Source organism: Nomascus leucogenys, chromosome 13 (assembly GCF_006542625.1).
Source record: "Nomascus leucogenys isolate Asia chromosome 13, Asia_NLE_v1, whole genome shotgun sequence".
NCBI lineage: Eukaryota > Metazoa > Chordata > Mammalia > Primates > Hylobatidae > Nomascus > Nomascus leucogenys.
Window position 1 is genome coordinate 56,858,110 of NC_044393.1, and position 19,166 is coordinate 56,877,275.

At 38.9% G+C, this 19,166-nt stretch overlaps 1 protein-coding gene across 1 annotated transcript in view; it reads right to left on the bottom strand.

Moving 5' to 3' along the window:
* Positions 1-1,445: 1,445 nt before the first annotated feature.
* Positions 1,446-19,166, bottom strand: part of SLC26A3 (solute carrier family 26 member 3) — a 38,278-nt gene continuing 20,557 nt past the window's right edge. The window contains exons 11-21 of the mRNA XM_003268135.3: positions 19,069-19,146; positions 15,930-16,025; positions 14,428-14,534; positions 12,885-12,954; positions 12,699-12,791; positions 11,025-11,120; positions 10,166-10,399; positions 8,318-8,372; positions 3,739-3,881; positions 3,548-3,613; positions 1,446-1,856 (exon numbers count right to left, since the gene is read on the bottom strand). Coding sequence (XP_003268183.1) covers positions 1,833-1,856; positions 3,548-3,613; positions 3,739-3,881; positions 8,318-8,372; positions 10,166-10,399; positions 11,025-11,120; positions 12,699-12,791; positions 12,885-12,954; positions 14,428-14,534; positions 15,930-16,025; positions 19,069-19,146 — 1,062 coding nt within the window. The 3' untranslated portion in view covers positions 1,446-1,832. The remainder of the gene's footprint in view (positions 1,857-3,547; positions 3,614-3,738; positions 3,882-8,317; positions 8,373-10,165; positions 10,400-11,024; positions 11,121-12,698; positions 12,792-12,884; positions 12,955-14,427; positions 14,535-15,929; positions 16,026-19,068; positions 19,147-19,166) is intronic.

Here is a 19,166-nt window from a genome sequence, read left to right on the forward strand (position 1 = left end):
CTTCTTCCTAAATTAGGGATCAGATTTTGGTACTAGTCAATTTCCAATATGTGCTCTGAGGCAGGTAAGTAGAGGCTCAGCCCCATGTATTCCCATTACTAGAAGCATACCCAACCTTAGAGGCCTACAAGAAAAAAACATTTAAGGATAAGGATAAGTAAACCTCTAAGGTGTTAAGGTTGAATGTACTGTGATGTGGGCACAAGAGTTGGAGTGCTTGTGCTTGTTCCTTGAGTTTTTGTTTTTGTTTTTGTTTGGTTTGGTTGGCAAGAAGAGTGCAGAGGGCACCTTTGCTTAGGAAGATGGAGACCTCAGCGACAATCCTATATATAAGGCATTTGCCTCAACTTCAAACCAAATGATTGAGTAAATAGGCTCCTGTTTTCAATTTCGACTTCCTGCCCTCTTTAGAGAAGTTCTTAACTCAAGATTTGTGAGGCATTTTATATGTAAATTGTGTGTGTGTGTGTGTGTGTGTTTCCCCCAAAGTCCATAGGGTGTATGAGACTCTATAAGGAGTCCATGACTCAAAAAGTTAAACACTGTTATAAAGAGTGCTGTGGCCAGGCACAATGGCTCACCCCTGTAATCCCAATACTTTGGGAGTCCGAGGCAGGAGGATTGCTTGAGGCCAGGAGTTTGAGACAGCCTGGGCAACATAGATCCTATCTCTACAAAAAAATGGGAAAATTAAAGAGTGCTGATATTCTGCTTTTAAGATTGGCTGTGTAAATAACCTTTATCTTACCTTTGTGTATGTAGTTTTAAGTCCAATAGACAAGCCCTCTCAAAGACACTAACAGAATGTGGAAAGGTACTTTGACAACAATGTTCAGAGGTAAGATCTAAAACAGTTGGGGCAACTTTTCCCATTGACAAAGTTGTTTCATGTTTAATAAAGGGCATTGAATATTTTTCTGTTGGTGCTGATGTTTAATTTCTAACTATTACATAAATACAAATTTGCACCAAGAGCCACGCCAGTGGAAAAAGAGAAACAGGTGTGCTGAATCTCCTCCTCCAGATAAATTGAGCTCTACAGCTGTTATTCTGCCCTGTGAGTTACAAATAATAACCAGCAGTGAAAAAAGAAGAGAGTCGTATTACTTCCTGCCATCTGTTTTTCTTCTTCCCACTGAGACCCGGAAGAATTGGCTACCCATCTTTTCTTTTCACCTTCCTTGCTTTCTCATTTTTTAGCTTGTATAGTTTTCATACTAAATCTATATAGTTACAGATATTATATTAGAAGGATTGTGTTTAAAATCTGGATAGGAGGTTGGATGCTTTAAAAAACTTAATCATAAAATCTGAGCAAAGAAGCCTGATGACAGGGATTCTGTTAGAAGATTCTCATGTAGCAGGTTTCTAGCCAGACCACTATATAACAGGACCCACAGCAAGCATGTTTCAGAAAGCTAACAAATTTAACAAAACAAGACATCCACTGTACAACTGATTTTTTAATGGAAATATATTAGTATGACCTGTATAAATTATGAGATTCAAAACAGTGGCGCCACTATACTGCTAAACCTATGCATGAAGGTAGTGACTAGGATGGAAATCTGTCAGTGCTACAAAAATACGTATGAACAAAATAATTTTCGCCCTTTGATAAATCTACAAGATATAAAATTAGGAATATTTATATAATTTCATACTAGATACGTGAAAAATATGCCATGCTAGAACAATCTTGTTCCAAAGTTTGAAACATATTCTGCCAAAAATACTCTTCATACAATGTATGAACTTATCAATAACTTTCTGGGTATAAAGTTGTTTTTTATGTCATAGTCAGATGAAGATCCTTCTGAATTATATGTTGATTAGAATTTTGTTTCAATTGGCACCTGGAAGAAGACAGAAAGTTCTTGTTTTAAAATACTCATCAAGTTCTGTTACAATAATCACATCTTAGAAGCTAGAATTTACCAGAGTTATCAGGTTTTTTTTTTATCTTGAATTTTAATGATCAAGTACCTTCCATCACTGCTTGTTTAACATAGATCCATGTGATACCACATTGTAATTCAAAGGCCTAATTTAACTTAAAGTAATGGTACAGTGTGTTGTAGCAATATCTTTCTTCACATTTATTCCAAAGGACTATGTGTGTTGGCCTGGTACATTCAGCTTTTACCCCAGTCACCACTGGCGGCCTGTCCACAGCTGGTGATTTACCTTCCTTGAGGCCAAAGAGCTGGTGTTAAATGTTCCTTTTTTTTAATAGGAGGAAGCCAAGGTCCACCACTGTGCTAGTTACATTTGTTAGACAATTGGTTCTAGTGTTTGGGTCAGACGTGAGGTAAATGCTGTTCCTACCCTTTATCCTCCAATACTTGGTGACAATTCTGAATACAGTTACTGAGGAGAGGGTTTCTGGTGCGAGACTTTTCTTATAAGGTACTCAGGCAAGGTGCCAGTTTTATTGGGTTTCTCTGGAATCTAGTCCTGGGAGACACAATCATGGTGCTTATGTACATTCACCTCTTGCCTCAGGTCTATCAAATTTTCTGGAATGGCCTTTTCATCTGACCTTTGTTGCTGCTGTTCCGGATTTATCTTATGCTATACATTTCTTTTTCATTTCAACTAGAAATTCCTTTTTTGAGACCTTTCAACTAAGAGGAATACCACCAGCCGCCTGCCATGCTTGAAGACAATCATTAAATTCTTTCTCTGGTCCCTCAATCCATTAAGTCTTTCACTAGAGGATAGAGATGGTGTACTATAGTGAACAGAAGACAGTTCTTGTCATCAGAAAGATCTTAGTGCAATCCTGTTGGGGTCACTTGGTGTGTGACCTCAAGCAAATTAGTTAAGCTCTCTGAGCCTGTTTCCTATTTTTTTTTTTTCATTTGGAAAATGAAGATGTCTTCTTTGTATATTGTTATGAGGATTGAGATAATGAATGTAATACACCGGCCATCTACCTGGCCTACAGCAGAAACCCATTTTAATTTGTGATTCTACTTTTCCCAAACTAGAAACATTGCTTTAAAGGACTGAATGTTCTAGAAATGAACATCTACAATGAAATGGGACTCTCCAGTTAAATGCTGAATTGGCAACTCACTCTAGTAAGGAAGGATAGAAACTTGTTTCATTGCTTGACTGGGCACTGTGCTAGGGACTTCTCAAGCATCTGGCTATTGGGAGGTGTGTATTAGCTTATCATTTTCATCGCTAATTCACCTGTAAATGGAAAGAGCAATACCTTCCCTGCTACGTGGATTATTACAGGGCCAGAATAAGAGCATTGTTGTAAGTGGTTTGAAAAACAAAAGAAGATATGCTCAATATTGCATTAATGGAGATCTATTATCACTATTTTTTCATCCTGTTTTTGTACGGGTCTGAGTTTCTTTTCCTGAAAACTCCCTGTGAGATTGGTTAGCATTGCTTCAGTTTTCTAGGGATGAGGCACAGAGGCTCAAGCAAGTGCTGGACTTTCTGCCACATGCAGGAAGTGGTCTCACTACTTTGAAGGTTTTTTTTGTTGTGATGTCTGGGTGAAGATAAACCTGTTGAAGAATCTTACCTGATATACCCGATTACGTAATCCTCCATTTGTATTTATGGTAAAATCAATTTTTCCATATTTTTCCTGAGAAAAAGAGAATGGAAATATGGATTAGGGGCTGATTTTTTTTAATGTTGAAAAATAAAGAGAAATTTAAGGAGTGCAGATGGCTACTTATGCAATTGTGAAAGTCACCAAAGAGCTGGTACCTGACTGGGATTAAACTTTGAAGTACTGTAATCTTTCTTCATCAAAATATGCAAAACAGCATCATGGATTGTTAAGAAAAATATTGAGTTTTTCACTTCACCATCAAAAAATTCATACCGGTTAAGCTTCTCAATGAAGTCATCTGAAGAGAAAAAAACAGTAACTTTTAGGAAGAAACAATTGTTTGGCTACCGGTTTCCCCTTGAGGCTAGTAATTTTACCTTCTATTTGCAAATGTGCATTTCATTGACGTTTGGTTAAGTGTTTGTGGATTGCAGTGGTATAATACTGGTCTATCTTTAGTACAATGACTTTTGGAACTAACAAATACCTTTCTAATAAAAAAAAAAAAAAACTTTAATGCCCTCATGTAAAAAGGAGGAAGGCAAAGGAGCAAATGAAAAACAGTAGTTCCTAGAAGAAAATTCATTTAGGCAGGAGCCTAGTAAATTGATCTCCCTGCTTAATGATTAGAGTATCAAGTGTGGCTTCTTATTAAAGTTTGGGATTCTGCCAAAATGAAACATATGTTTATGGACCAGTGATATGCTGTGGTTCTTTATTGTAGCCCATTTTCCCAAAGCTGCTGGGTTTTATGAGAAAACATCTTCCTTACCACTTACCTCTAATCATCTTTGAGAAATCCCATTTTTGTAGGCACTAAACAGCATTCATTTACATAGATTACTCAACCAACTATTACGTTATGTCTGCCATGTACAAAACTCTGGCTGAGTAATAAGAAAGATCAAAAGATAAATTAGACCTGAATCTTTCCCTCAAGGAAGATAGAACATTTATATATTCCTGTGGTACTGACAGAAAACGTGTGGTATAATAATGAGGGAAAGGAGCAATCTAGTTTTTTTCCTTTATTGTTTTCTTAGTTTTAAAATAATTCCCAGCACATAGTATGTCTTCATATTTTTTGTTGAATATACAAGAGAGATAAAGATTATGTACTACGAAAATTCTGAGAAATTTTCCTCTTGGTAGGTATGTGGGAAAACTTGAGCAGATTCCATCTAAAAGTGCCTAGGATTTGGAGAAAAGTGGAGGAAGAGAAGGTACACAATTATGAAGATGGATTCTTCTGTTTACAGGAAGCTTTCAGTGACAGAGGGAGAGGGAATGTAGAGGGCATTGTGGCCACCAGGATCTGGGATGGAGTGAGTGGTGTGCAATGGGAAGGAAGGTGATAATCTTTGATAAAGACTGAAAAGAATGCCAGGCAGCAGAGACAGCAGGAACAGATACTTTCCAAAATATCTGGGATGATGAGGAAAGGGTAAAATTGTTAGTAAATTAAAAGTTTCTGGGATCAAGGGGATATTTTTAATTATAAGGAAGACTTGACAATGGTTGAACTAATTTTCACTCCCACCAACAGTGTATAAGCACAGTGTGGCGATTCCTCAGAGGGCTGAAGACAAAAATACCATTTGACCCAGCAATTCCATTACTGGGTATATACCCAACGGAATATAAATCATTCTGTTATAAAGACGCATGCATGCATACATTGATTGCTGCACTATTCACAATAGCAAAGACACGGACTCAAATGCCCATCAGTGATAGACTGGATAAAGAAAATGTGGTACATATACACCATGGAATACTATAAAAAAAAAACAAAAAAATCCTTTGCAGGTACATGGAGTTGGAGGCCATTATCCTTAGCAAACTAATGCAGGAACAGAAAACCAAATACTGCATATTCTCACTTACAAGTGGGAGCTAAATGATGAGAACATATGGACACATGGAGGGGAACAACCCACATTGGGGCCTATCGGAGGGTGAAGAGTGGGAGGAGGGAAAGGATCAGGAAAAATAACTAATGGGTACTAGGCTTAATATCTGGGTGACGAAATAATCTATACAATAAACCCCCATGACACGAGTTTACCTATGTAACAAACCTGCATGTGTATCCCTGAACTTAGAAGTTTTTTTTTTGTTTGTTTTGTTTTTTTTGTTTTTTTTTTTGAGACGGAGTCTCGCTCTGTCGCCCAGGCTGGAGTGCAGTGGCGCAATCTCGGCTCACTGCAAGCTCCGCCTCCCGGGTTCACGCCATTCTCCTGCCTCAGCCTCTCCGAGTAGCTGGGACTACAGGCGCCCGCCACCATGCCCGGCTAATTTTTTTTTGTATTTTTAGTAGAGATGGGGTTTCACCTTGGTCTCGATCTCCTGACATCGTGATCCGCCCGCCTCGGCCTCCCAAAGTGCTGGGATTACAAGCGTGAGCCACCGCGCCCGGCCTTAGAAGTTTTTTTAAAAAGTCTTGAAACTAGAATATGTCTGTATATTTTAGGGACAGGATCCAGTAGAAAGGGAGAGATTAAGGATGCCAATTTTATACTTTTCGAAGGACCTGTGTACCACTTGTCTCCTCTCCCTAAAAAGCTCCCCCTAAGTACTGTCAAGGTTGACTGCCTCACTTCGTTCTAGTCTCTACTCAAAATGTCATATTGCTAGACATCCCTGATCACCAGTTTTTCTTTCTCCCTCCCTCCCTCCCTCCTTCCTTTCTTTCTTTCTTTCTTTCTTTCTTTCTTTCTTTCTTTCTTTCTTTCTTTCTTTCTTTCTTTCTTTTTCTTTCTTTTCTTTCTTTCTTTCTTTTTCTTTCTTTCCTTTATTTCTTTCTCTTTTTTCTTTCTCTTTCTCTTTCTTTCTTTCTCTTTCCTTTCTTTTTCTTTCTCTTTCTCTCTCTTATTTCGTCTTCTTTCTTCTTTCTCTTTCTTTCTCTCTCTCTTTTCTTTCTTTCTTTTTTTTTTTTTTTTTGATTTGAGACGGGGTCTTGCTCTGTCACCCAGGCTGGTGTGCAGTGGCACGATCACAGCTCACCACAGCCTTGAATCCCCAGGCTCAAGCGATCCTTCCACCTCAACCTCCTGAGTAGCTGGGACTACAGGCACATGCCACCACACCCAGCTAATATTTTTTTTTTTTTTTTTTTTTAGTATACGGGGTTTCACCATGTTGCCCAGGCTAGTCTCAAACTCTGGGGCTTAAGTGATCTGCCTGCCTCAGCTTTCTGGAGTGCTAAGATTACAGGCGTGAGCCACCGCTCCCAGCCTCTGTTTCTTAACTCTGCTTTTTTCTTAGCACTTATCACTACCTGAAATATGCTTTTGTTTGTTTATTATGTGGCTTTCCTATGAGGCTATAAGCTTCATGAGGACAGGGGCTTGTCAGATTCACTGCTGTATTCCCAGCACCCAGAACAGTGCCTAATAAATAGTAGGTATCCAATAAGTCTTTACTGAATGCCCATCATGTCCTAGGATCTAGGGAAGAGACAGGGAGAAGGTAAGCAAGAACAATACCTGCCCTGGAAGAGATATAGTCTAGTAGGGACAGAAACTGAACTGCAAAATTATGTGATATGTGCGTATTCTGTAGATACAAACAGTCTGAAGACCCAGTGCTCTGCCTGGGGAAGCAAGGATGTTTTCAGTTATTGTCGGAAAAATTCTTGAAGAAGACTTCTTTCAGAAAATGGGATGGGAGAGCATTATAGGGATGGACAAGGATATTAGTTAGAAAGTCCTTCTAGAAGGCCTAGTTGAGAAATAAGAAGGGTCTAGATTAAAGTTCTGGAAATTGAGAGGAAGAGACTGATTTAAGAGGAAATATTTATAGGACCCGGTGACTCACTGACTAGAGCGAAGGAGAGGAGAAATTGGTGATGGTTTCAGGGTTTCTATCTGGAAAACTAGGTAAGCAGTGATGCAGTGATGGTGATAGGAAAGAAGTATTTTTGGGAGGGGGAATCATATACGTAGTTTTAAAAATGTGTATCTGAGGTGCCTGGGGGACGTCCACAGTCGAGTCCATTGGTCTGCAGCTCAGAAGAAAGGTCTGGGCTGGAGGTATAGTTTGGGGATTCATTAACAAGTAGATACACATGAAATCATAAACATGTAGGAAATTGACCAGAAAGAGTCTGTGGAATTAGAACTATGGTATAGAGTGTAAGGTTGAAGCTTGGGGGAGACTGAAAGTGGGAGAAGAACCAATGTCAGACCCTGAGGAGATGTTTGAGAGGTAGGAGGTGAATCAGAACTGTCCTGCCAGAGTTAGGGAGGGAGAGAGTTTCAAAGACAAATGCTAGAGAGAGTGCCAGATGCTCGAGTAAGCTGCTGCAGAGGGACCTGAGACGAAGGCAGTTAATCCTGACAATCTGGACATCGCTGATAACCTTGGCAAGGATGGTCTCATCAGCAGGTGAAGCTAAACCAAATTGTTATGGGCTGGAGAGTGCAAGGGAAGGAAGGAAGAGAGACAGAAAACAAGACTACCTTTTCAGGAAGTTTAGAGGGAAAAATAGTTAACATATTCCTCCTTTGTTGCCTATGAAATCAGGATTCAAATTGTAGAATGTATTTAATTACATATCAACATAACTAAAATACAAAGATGCTGTTTCCATAGGGATTTTTATTGGGTTGGCTGCATATTAGATTTTCATCATGATTATATAAAATACTCATTCTCTGGAGAGGCTGTCTAGATTGAGAGTTGGCAGTGAGCCTGAAGTGATTGTCAGAACATAAAAATAAAGCCACTTACCATCAGTTCCAACGATATACACGTCTACCTTGATCCTGATAAATTCTTGCAAAATCTGTTAAAAAGTATATCTTCCTTAGGGAACAGTTTCACTTGTCAGAAATATAAAGAAAACAATCAGAATTATACCTTATGGGTGATATATTGCTTTTAGAAGCTTTAACTTTTTGAAAAGAGATAATAGTGTCAGGAGATACTGAAGTTAAAAACAAGGCTCTATGACAGAAATAATCCCAAATAAAGGAGCCCTTCTCCTCAGTAAGAAGTTAAAAATGATCATTCTTGGAGGAAGTATTATGGGAAAGTGTTCTGTCTCAAATTCATAAGAACAACTCTGATTTAATTTTAAAATAGTGTCTTCTTTGGGATGATCTCAACTAGAGCTTTCTTGCTACATAAAAGTTTTAAAAAAGAACCTATGAACCATGAGTTGCTAATTATTCTTGTCCACAATGAATGGATGTATCTAGCACCAATGAATCTTTATACATTTTTCTGGCCTCTAGGCTAAGAATAAATACCAGTAGTGATATGAGTACAATCATGTAAGGTGAGAAAAGTAGCTTATGTTGTTTGATCAGGTTAGATGATCATTAATATCATTGCCATCATCAGTAAACACTTTCAGAACCTCTTCTAGGCACTTAACTAAGAATTAGAGCCCCTGTCCTTTGTGTTATACTGCTAGAACCAAAAAATAAATGTGTGTGAGAGTGAAAATGCAGAAACAAAAGCTAAAGTAATCAAAAGCTAAAATAAACAAAAACGAAAACCAAAAAAGAAAAGAAAATGCAAGTAGACTTGAGAGTTACATGATGTTAACATTTAAAAAAAATTCTTCCATTTTCTAATTTTGTATCCAGTTCACCCATGCTTAATAGGTCTTATCTTAGGTCAGCTCTCACTTGGGCAGATTTTTGTGAAAACCCAAGAAAAAGAGAGAAAGAGGTAGAATTTCTTAAATTTTCTTTTTATATGTTTCTGCATTTCTGTTAGAAACTAATTTATTTTAGAAATGTGATTAATCTGTGGAAAGAAAACAGACTGCAATCTGATTGTTTCAGTCGTGTTTTGAAATCACATCTGACATTTATTCTTTCATATATCTATTTGGGTTTTAGCCAAGTGAAATTTCATCAGCTTATAATGGATGAGGATAAAACAAAAGGATCCACTCTTACATTTTTTCCCAGGACCTTTCCAGATCTTCTCTGATTTCAGAATAATTTAGATACAATGCCCACAAAGATTTGAAAACACCACAGAATTGAAATTTGAAAGAAATGTGAGCATAGTTGTCCACCAGCAGATTCAGCATACATTAGAACTGTAGATTTGATTCTCTTCAATACAGTACCCAGTCTCATGGAAAATGCCCTTTTCAAGAGTCCACTGAACGCCACCTTTCCCTCCATGGAATAGTCTAAGATTATCGTTTGCTTCTAATGTACGTTACCTAAAGGAGCATCCTTCCACAAATACAGTTTTTTTTGTTGCTGTTTTTGAGACAGAGTCTCACTGTTGCTGGAGTGCAGTGGTGCAATTTCGGCTCACTGCAATTGCCACCTCCCAGGTTCAAGCCGTTCTCCTGCCTCAGCCTCCCGAGTAGCTGGGATTACAGGTGCACGCCACCACACCCAGCTGATTTTTGTATTTTTAGTAGAGACCGGGCTTCACCGTGTTGGCCAGGCTGGTCTCGAAGTCCTGACCTCAGGTGATCCCCCCACCTCGGCCTCCCAAAGTGCTGGGATTACAGGCATGAGCCACTGTGCCCAGCCCACAAATACAATTTTTTTTTTTACCTTTAGTCATTGATTGGTTGTTTCCATTAAGAACAAAAGAAATTACCGATTTAAGGCCCCTCATTGAAGAAACATCAAGAAAGGACACTGCCGAAAAGTCGAGAATGAGGCTGTGGAGGCTGATTTTGGGGACCTCAATGTTGAGAGGAAGATCATCATTCCAGTCAATCTGGAAAGGCAGGTCTGTGGTATTGATTGGCTGGTCTAGTACTTCTATCTGATTGTTGTCCAGCTCTTCATCGGAATCTTTTATGGTGTCAACAGTACATATAAATCCTTTCTGCAAGAGAGGATAACAAGCATGAAAACTGTGACCAAGAAAAACATTGTGTATGTCAGAGATAGCCAGTGAGTTTCAGAAGCACTGATTCTGAGTTGAGCCAAACGATGGGATTGGACTAGGTGTGGTGGCTCATGCCTGTAATCCCAGCACTTTAGGAAACTGAGGTGGGAGGATCGCTTGAGCCCAGGGGTTTGAGACCAGCCAGGGCAACATGGTGAGACTCCATCTCTGCAAAAAATAAAAAAGTTAGCCAGGCGTGGTGGCACATGTGCTTGTAGTTTCAGCTACTTGGGAGGCGGAGGTGGGAGGGTCACTTGAGTCTGGGAGGTCAAGGCTGCAATGAGCTGTGATCGCACCACTGCGCTCCAGCCTAGGCCACAGAGCGAGACACTGTCTCAAAACAACAACAAGATTGTAGACAGTTGTGTTTGGTACTTTTCCCAGGAGAATAAAAATTTTAGGGAGACCCTCAAAAGGATGTCATTTTAAAATTTAACACTCATTGACACATGAAATCCCTTGTTTATCTGGCATTTCATTTAAAGGAATGGAACTAACACCTTGAATCATCCTTTACTAAGCTTTTAGCTATAATGCATAGAAATGTGGTCAAGGAACTTACTGGTGTCACTTGTAGCAAGCCTTGCTTCTGCAGTTTTCGGATTTTCCTCAAAGCTTTGTTGCGTTTGCGTAGAATTCGAAGTGGACTAAAGCCAACCTGAGAAACCCATTGATGTGTTACAAGAGTACTGAATATTCTGTTATTTCTATAGCATAATTCTAACAACTTTAACTGGAGTGATTTGAGGGATTGGGACAGATAATAAAAATATTTGTGACAAAATTTAAAAGTGGTTTAAACAACATCAGCAACAATATTGGGTCAGACCCATGGTCTGCTCCACCTGTATGCAGTTATCAACAGTCAAAAGCTTTTGTATAACACAGTCCAGGATTCATCCATAAATTATCCATGAATGGACATAAACTCTATTTGAATCTGTTTGTGTTTGGAACCTACACAACTCTTAGGGAATTTTATTTTACTTATTTTCTATTTATTGAGTACGAGTGGCACCTACATAAGTATTCTGCTTGTATGTAATTTTTATCTTATTAAAATTTATAATTGTATGTTATTTATTATTGTATAATTTTATTTCATAATTTTAGTATTATATTTGAGGCTAATCTTTGTTTTTTCAACACTAATGAATTCTTATTGCTGTAATATTTAGTTACAGATAAATAAGAGAGGAGGATCAAATTATGTAATAAAAAATCCTTGGCCAGGCGTGGTGGCTCAAGCCTCTAATCCTAGCACTTTGGGAGGCCGAGGTGGGAGGATTGCGTGAGGCCACGAGTTCAAGGCCAGCCTGGGCAACAAAGCAAGCCCTCGTCTCTACAAAAAATTTAAAACTTAGCGGGGTGTAGTGGCACATGTCTGGAGTCTCATCTACTTGGGGGGCTGAGGTAGGGGAATTGCTCAAACCCAGGAGTTTGAGGTTGCAGTGAGCTGTGATCATGCCAGCCTGGGTGATAAAGCGAGACCTTGTCTGAAAGAAAAAAAAAAAAGTCCTTGACAAAAAATGTAGTTAGATGGACGTTTTCTAGAGTAATCGAAAAGGGCAGTACAGAAAACCAAATATACAATATAATCTCATTTTGCAAACAACAACAAAAAACTCGGTAGAAAAATATCTGATGCGTATCAAACTAATAATAATAGTTAAGGTTTAAGGCAGAGGCTCTATGCAAGGTACAGAGTAGACCAAAGGCGTGATTCAAGAGGGAGGACTGAGCTTTTTTTCTTAACTGTCAAGAATGCTTCCTTGTCATCATCTCTCCAGTTTGCCAGGGACACTCAGTATTTATTGTTATTCAGTATTAACTATTCATTTACAACTGTTATACTGAATCTCTTTGAGGATGCGGTCAAATATTAAATGCTCCTTCATCGTTTGTGAAGTTGATACCCAAAGAAAATCTGTAGGATGATACCTACTAAAAGCTAGCAGCCCACAACTTGGTAAATTTCTTTTACTCTACATCAGAATTTGAGAAAAGGATTCTTCTATATTAGATGTCATCTGAAGAGGCTTATTTCCCAACCTATTAACAAACTCCCCATAAGGTAGTTTCATCTGCTCTGGGACATGGGACAAAAAATACTGACACAACCCCACCTCAACATATGTGACACAACCCAGCCTCAACAATGACCTTACAGAACAATGACATTCCCAGATATTCAGTAAGATTACAAGGAAAAAAAATAAATAACCCCAAACCTTACAGCATCGATAAGTTTCTGCCTAAAGAAACCAATGTTTGCAAAGTAGATAGGAGATGGACATCTGAAAATTTTCACTCCTTCTGGCTCATACATCTATAAGGCAGAGAAGCATTTGTTAGGTGGTGCCCATTAGATCCATAGTTAATATCATTTAGCAAGTCAAAGAAAAAAATGAATCTCCCTTACATCGTAATAATCTTTTTTATTCTTATAGATGTTGCTTCTTCCAATATTAGCCAGCGTGCTGCATTTTGGACTGTAGGGAGAAAAACACCGAGTAAATCATTCATGTATGTTTGTTAAGCCTATAAGGCTAACACTGATTTTTTTCCAGCATATCAAAGCAGGCTCACTTTTCAAAATGTAAAAGGTTGGGGAATCATCATGCTGTCAGAGACTCTGGGAGGTGAACACCTTGTTTTACTTATCTTTGTGTCCTCTCACAGCACCTAAAAAGTGCCTCCCATTTGTCATGTTACAGTTTACAAAGCATTCCATATGCTTTTGCCATTTTGATTGTGAATATCACAGTTATTCCATGAGGTAAGGCAGATATGATTACCCAGTTGTATGGATGAGGACATGGAAAAGTAAAATGACTTGCTTATGACCATTCAGTTTGTCTCTGTGTTTGATGGGTTCCCAGTAAAAACTGGAATGAAATATAAATAAATGAAAGAGTTCAGGAGTATTTCAATATGGATGTATTCCATCAGTCAGGGATTGACTTTGTGATAACAATTTCTGTTCTAGAACTCCTTAGTTCCCAAGGAAGCCTCTTTTTCTGTCACACCATGTAATTCAAAATAGGCTCAGCAACCACATGGTAGTGATGTTACATGGCAGAGATTTTTAAAAATCAAGGCTGGTCACCATGGCTCATGACTGTAATCCCAGCACTTTGGCAGGCTAACGCGGGCGGATCACCCAAGGTCAGGAGTTCACGAACCAGCCTGGCCAACACGGTGAAACCCTGTCTCTAGTAAAAATACAAAAATTAGCCAGTGGCAGGCACCTATAGTCAGCTACTTGAGAGGCTGAGGCAGAAGAATTGCTTGAACCCAGGAGGCAGAGGTTGCAGTGAGCCGAGATTGCACCATTGCACTCCGGCCTGGGAGACAAGAGCAAAACTCTGTCTCAAAAACTAATAAATAAATATAAATAAATAAATAAAAATTAAAAAGATGCTTGGACGAATGATTATTAAAAATCAAGAATTCCAAATGGCTTTTGCGGAGTTTTAAGGTAAGAGGGGCCTTTGAGAAGTTCTCTAATCCAGCTCCATATTTTAAAGGTACGAGTGCAATCTAACAACCTATAAAGAGGAAATCCATCCACTAGATGGAAAGAATCTCACAATCTCAGTAACACATTTCCATGTTTAGCAAGTACAAGGCAAAGACATTAAACCTGCTTGGAATAGAATTACTTCTGGTTTATAGCTGGGCGAATAGACTCAGAGATTTATATGATTTATTTGAACTGGAGTCAAAGCCAGAAGCAGACCAACAGCAGGTCTCCTCCCTGGGCTGATGTTCTAAAGCTGGGCCATGCTATTGCCCTTCAGGCCTTGAGATGAGCAACTGGAGGGAGGATAAACTGCCCCATCCTGATAGAAATGCACACCTATCAACCAACTACTGTTCTCTTAGCCAGTGACATTTGTTTTTTCTCTTCTGATTTGGGCAGGTCCAAGCCTGCCAGGATGCAGAGCACTTTGAGCACTCACAATTGGGTCCTGAACACGATGGTTAGCAGTTGAAATGCCACACTAGCTGCCAGGCCTAACCCGAGTCCCAGGACAATGGTGAAGACGAAGGTCACGATCCAAATTAACTGTGAAAAGAAAGCAACACATACACTACAATTTACTTTGATTAAAGTACAATGTCAAGACGGGGTCTTTTAAAAAAACTTTTTTTTTTTTTTTTTTTTTTGGTAGAGACAGTGAGACCTTGTCCCTATTAAAAAAAAATTTAAAAATTTGCCAGACGTGGTGGAAGTTGAAAGTTGTCGTCTTGGGCCAGGGAGCAAAATGCACAGAAGACACTTTTCCCAAGAGGTCATTTCTGCTGACTCAGGTTCTGGGCCACAGAAACACACACAAATATAAGAGGATTCGAAGAAAGTATATTTATTTCTAATCCCATCTCCAACTCATTTAGGAAATGGAATTATCTGTCACAGTGATAATTATAATTGCAAAAACCACAATTACTTTTGCACCAACCTAATAGAACCAGCTGCTGTTCATTAAAATCAGCAAATTAGACTGGGCGTGAAGGCTCACACCTGTAATGCCAGCACTTTGGGAGGCTGAGGTGGGAGGATCACTTGAGGCCAGGAGTTCAAGACTAGCCTGGGCAACATAGTGAGAATCTGTTTCTACAAAAAATAAAAAAAAATAGCTGAGGATGGTGGTGTGCAGCTGTAGTCACAGCTACTCAGGAGGCTGGGGCAGGGGGATTGCCTGAGCCCAGGAGTTTGAGGTTATAGTGAGCTAGGATGGCACCATTGCACTCCAGCCTGGGTGACAGAGGGAGATCCTGTATCTTAAAAAAAAAAATCAGCAAATTACCCGGTAGAGCTTATACTAATGTTTTACTCTTGGTCTGCTGATTTAATTAATGGTTGCTATCTTTGTAAGAATTTTAGCATGCCAAAAGGGTGTTAAAACGCCCCACAAAAGTAAACCAAGTGTAGTTTACTAGTTATGATCTTTAAATACCTAAGGGTATGTTAACAGGCATTTTTACACCACAGACTTTGACCCTGTTAAAATAGCAAAGCATGTGAGAGCAAGGGGGAGCCTTTCCAAATGAGAGTATTTCCAAAAGGAATGTTCAGAAATTAAGTTCTTCACAGATTTGTGGAAACAAACACATTATGTAATGAACAGAAGCCATGTGTACCCTAAATTCAGAGAGTTTCTGTGGTATTTGAGATTACTGCAAGAACTTTTAGAATAGGCCTAAGGAAGTTCTAGACTAGTTTTTCATGGAGTCCATTCTTTTAAATTAAAAGTAGCCCATTTAAAAAAAAGTAAAGTCCCAGAAAATGATCATTAGAGTATGCAATTTAAAAATAGCAAATAAAACAAACTAAGGTTTTTTTGAACGGATATATAGAAACAATATTTCACTTAGTTTACAATATAAACATGTATTTCACATTAGCGTTAAAATGCTATTGTGATTTATCTCTCTTTCAAATACTATTGCCTCTACTTACACAATCATATTTATCCTTTCGCCACAATCTGCATATTTCAGCAAACTGCATCAGCATTCCCTTTAAGTTTCCCAGTGCTAAAGCTGCCAGGACGGACTGTGAAAAACACAAACATCAGATGTACTTTAAGTTAATGAAATAAACCGTATGGAAGCAAAGGTGAAGGCTCTAGATAAGTGTGTGCTTTAAAGGGCCTCAAAGCAAATCAAAGCATTACACCCTTTTCCGGTGTGCGATGCCACGCAAGACACACCAGAACTGGGACTCTGACCTGTTCCTATGAATGACTTTGTCCCCACAACAGTGACAAGGCCTAGGCTGCTCTTGTGATTATGAGATAGATGATCTGATGGCGTTTAGTAGCCTGCACCTTGGGACAGAGAAAGGCAGACCTTCAGACCTATGACAGATAAACACTTGGAATAAATTCCTCCCAAGCAGAGCCAGTCTAATGTGTGTTTGTTTATTGGAGTCAAGGAGATGGGGGTTGCTCTTTGTTAAAAAAAAAAAAAAAAATAGCTTGGGGAGCTTGAGGTCCTGGAATGAGATGACTTGAGAAGGGCTTTCTGGGACAGCATGAAACATACCTATCTAGTTCCTGCTATATCCCCAGAACCTACTATGTTAAATGCATACAGGAGGGGCTTTAAAATTAGTCAGTGAATGAGTGGCTGAGCCAATGAATGAATATTTCCCAGGCCAGTACTAATCCCTATAGCCTCGCTTCAGGCTTCCAATTCTTCCACAGCCAGAATGTGATCTTTTGTCTTGCAGGAATTGTGATAGTTAAGGTGAAAAATGCTGAATAGCTAAGTATATTCTCTTCATTCTTTGGATTTTAACATAACTGTAGGAACATGCCCCTCACCCTCTTGTTCCCCCTGCCAGTTTAAGTTATTTTATTCTGAATGGACTATGGAATTTGTATACTGCTATACCATGAAAACATAGTGTACAAAGAAAAGCCAAACACAGTTTTTATTTTTATATCTTAAGGACAGTTGAACTGATCTGCTTATTTCTCATTTTCACAGGTAATCCTTATAATATCATTTCTAAGCAACTAGTTTTACTAACTGTGAGAATAGAGGTCACAGTTTAGAAGAAATATGGTCTTAAGTGACTTTTAAAAAATTTGGCACACAAGTGAATGCCAGTTAAAAAATGGTGAAAATTGAATAAAGTCTGTAATCTACTTAACATACTATACTGATGTATAGTACTGATGTTGTATGACAGCTATGTAAGATGTCACCATTGTGGTAGCTAGGCGAAGAAGTCAGAGGACTGTACAACAGGCCTCTCCATTTTGCAGGACTTTTAATTCTCTAAGTATAAAATATGTCAAGAGAAACCTGTGCGAAGAGACATTTTTTTTTCACTGGGCATTATTTCCCCCCAGTCAGTATTCTACAGAAAAACAATTTGAAATAATTTACGATGACATACATATACAACAGAGTACTTTTAAAGTAAAGATTACAGAGCATTAAGAAATCATAGAAAGGAAAGGGGGATAATTTCCGCAGGAACCTGGTATCTGTACTGCATTTGATATAAAGGATTAAATGAAGAGAAAATGCTTAGAGCTCTGCTGACATGCAGTGAGCACTCAACAAATATCTATTATGAGCTTTTATTATGGGTTATTTTGCCTTCATATGATAAAAAGAAGCAAAATAGTTATTTGGGTGTTTGAAACAAAGACATTCCTGACCACAATGGCCTAAAAAGAACATATCACAGGACCCTTTATAAAACGGGCTTTGATTAAATCTTAGACAAGATTTGGTAATTATTTCTTTAGTGTCTCCAAATTGATGTGAGCTAGGTAGAACTCAAGTTTACACCTGGGGAGAAGCATGAGAGGGTGGAGTTCTCTCTGTAAGGGTGAGTGTGTGTGCGTTTATTTTTATTGAGATACATTCTTCTATTTCTTTAGTGGTGACTTTTTCATTCCTTTTATGCCACTTATTTTGAAATCAGAAGTATAGCCTATGGAGAATGCATATTTTTGGCAAATTGTTCTCTGCCCTGCTTGAAGATGGATTTGGCCAGTGAGCTTTTTGAGATGACCACACTGGGAGTCCAGAAACCTGGGACCAAAGTCACCGCTCGGCTACCAACCAACAAGGAAAAAAGGCCTAGGTAACAGCCAATAGACATTGGTGGGCTGTATCATATCTCTATGTCCTTTGTAGCCAGGAGTGTAATACAATGTAGAATAACAATAATATTAACAATAATGACTATCATTTATCAAGTATTTATCATATGCCAAACCCTCAGCTAAGTAGTTCACATACATGATCTTATTTATTTTTATAGTCACTCTGTGTAGTGGGTATTATTTCCCTTTCTATTTTACAAATGTGACACTTGAGGTTCAGCAAGGTTAAGTAACTTGCCCCAAATCACACAGATAATAAGTAGCAGAGCCAGGATTAGAAGGAGGTCAACAGGGCTCCATGTACCACCTCAAAATTATATTAAAACCACAAGGAACAATATATTTACTGTCATCTTGTTTCCTAGAGGGCCTTTGCTTTCCAGGGTCTGATGGTACGTTTTATATCTGAGTGCTGCAGCAGTTTACAAAGTATTAAACTAAACCCTCAAGCTTATAGGTGGAGGAGCATGACAGTAGGGCTGGGAGGTCTGTGCTGGCTGTTCACTCCCATCCCACAATCCAACAGTGTTGGTCTTGGAGTTAAACCAAAGTTCTAGAAGCTTCAGGGTGTGTTCCTAAGAACGAGTTGTGTGGCTGGTAGCGCCATTCTCTGAATTAGATAGAGGGCCTAATTACCTTAACCTTTAAGAAAACCTCTACTCAGTCCATGCATGTTGAAGGTGCGGTGCCAGGGTGCCCTCCTATTTCAACATTAATTCTACTTGGGACTATGCACATGCAAAGTGTAGAGGAGATAAGGCAGGTTGGGCATCTGTGTTCCTAACATTCAGAACACGTTGCCAGGGGAAAATAAATATTTCTGGCTCACACAGAGTATTGGCTAAGAAGAGTACTTGAGAGTTTGTCATTACCTCATTTCCCCTAGTTTAGTTTGTGCTTTCAGAATTTAAGAACCAGGGTCCTTGACTTACCACCAAAAGTAGAGATGCTATCCAAAGACAGTGTTACCTTTTGTAGAGGCGCCAGGAGAAATCCAATGGCTAGAATGACAATCAGCACGATGATGGCACCAATAAGCCCAGCAATCTGTGAGGATAAAAAAATTA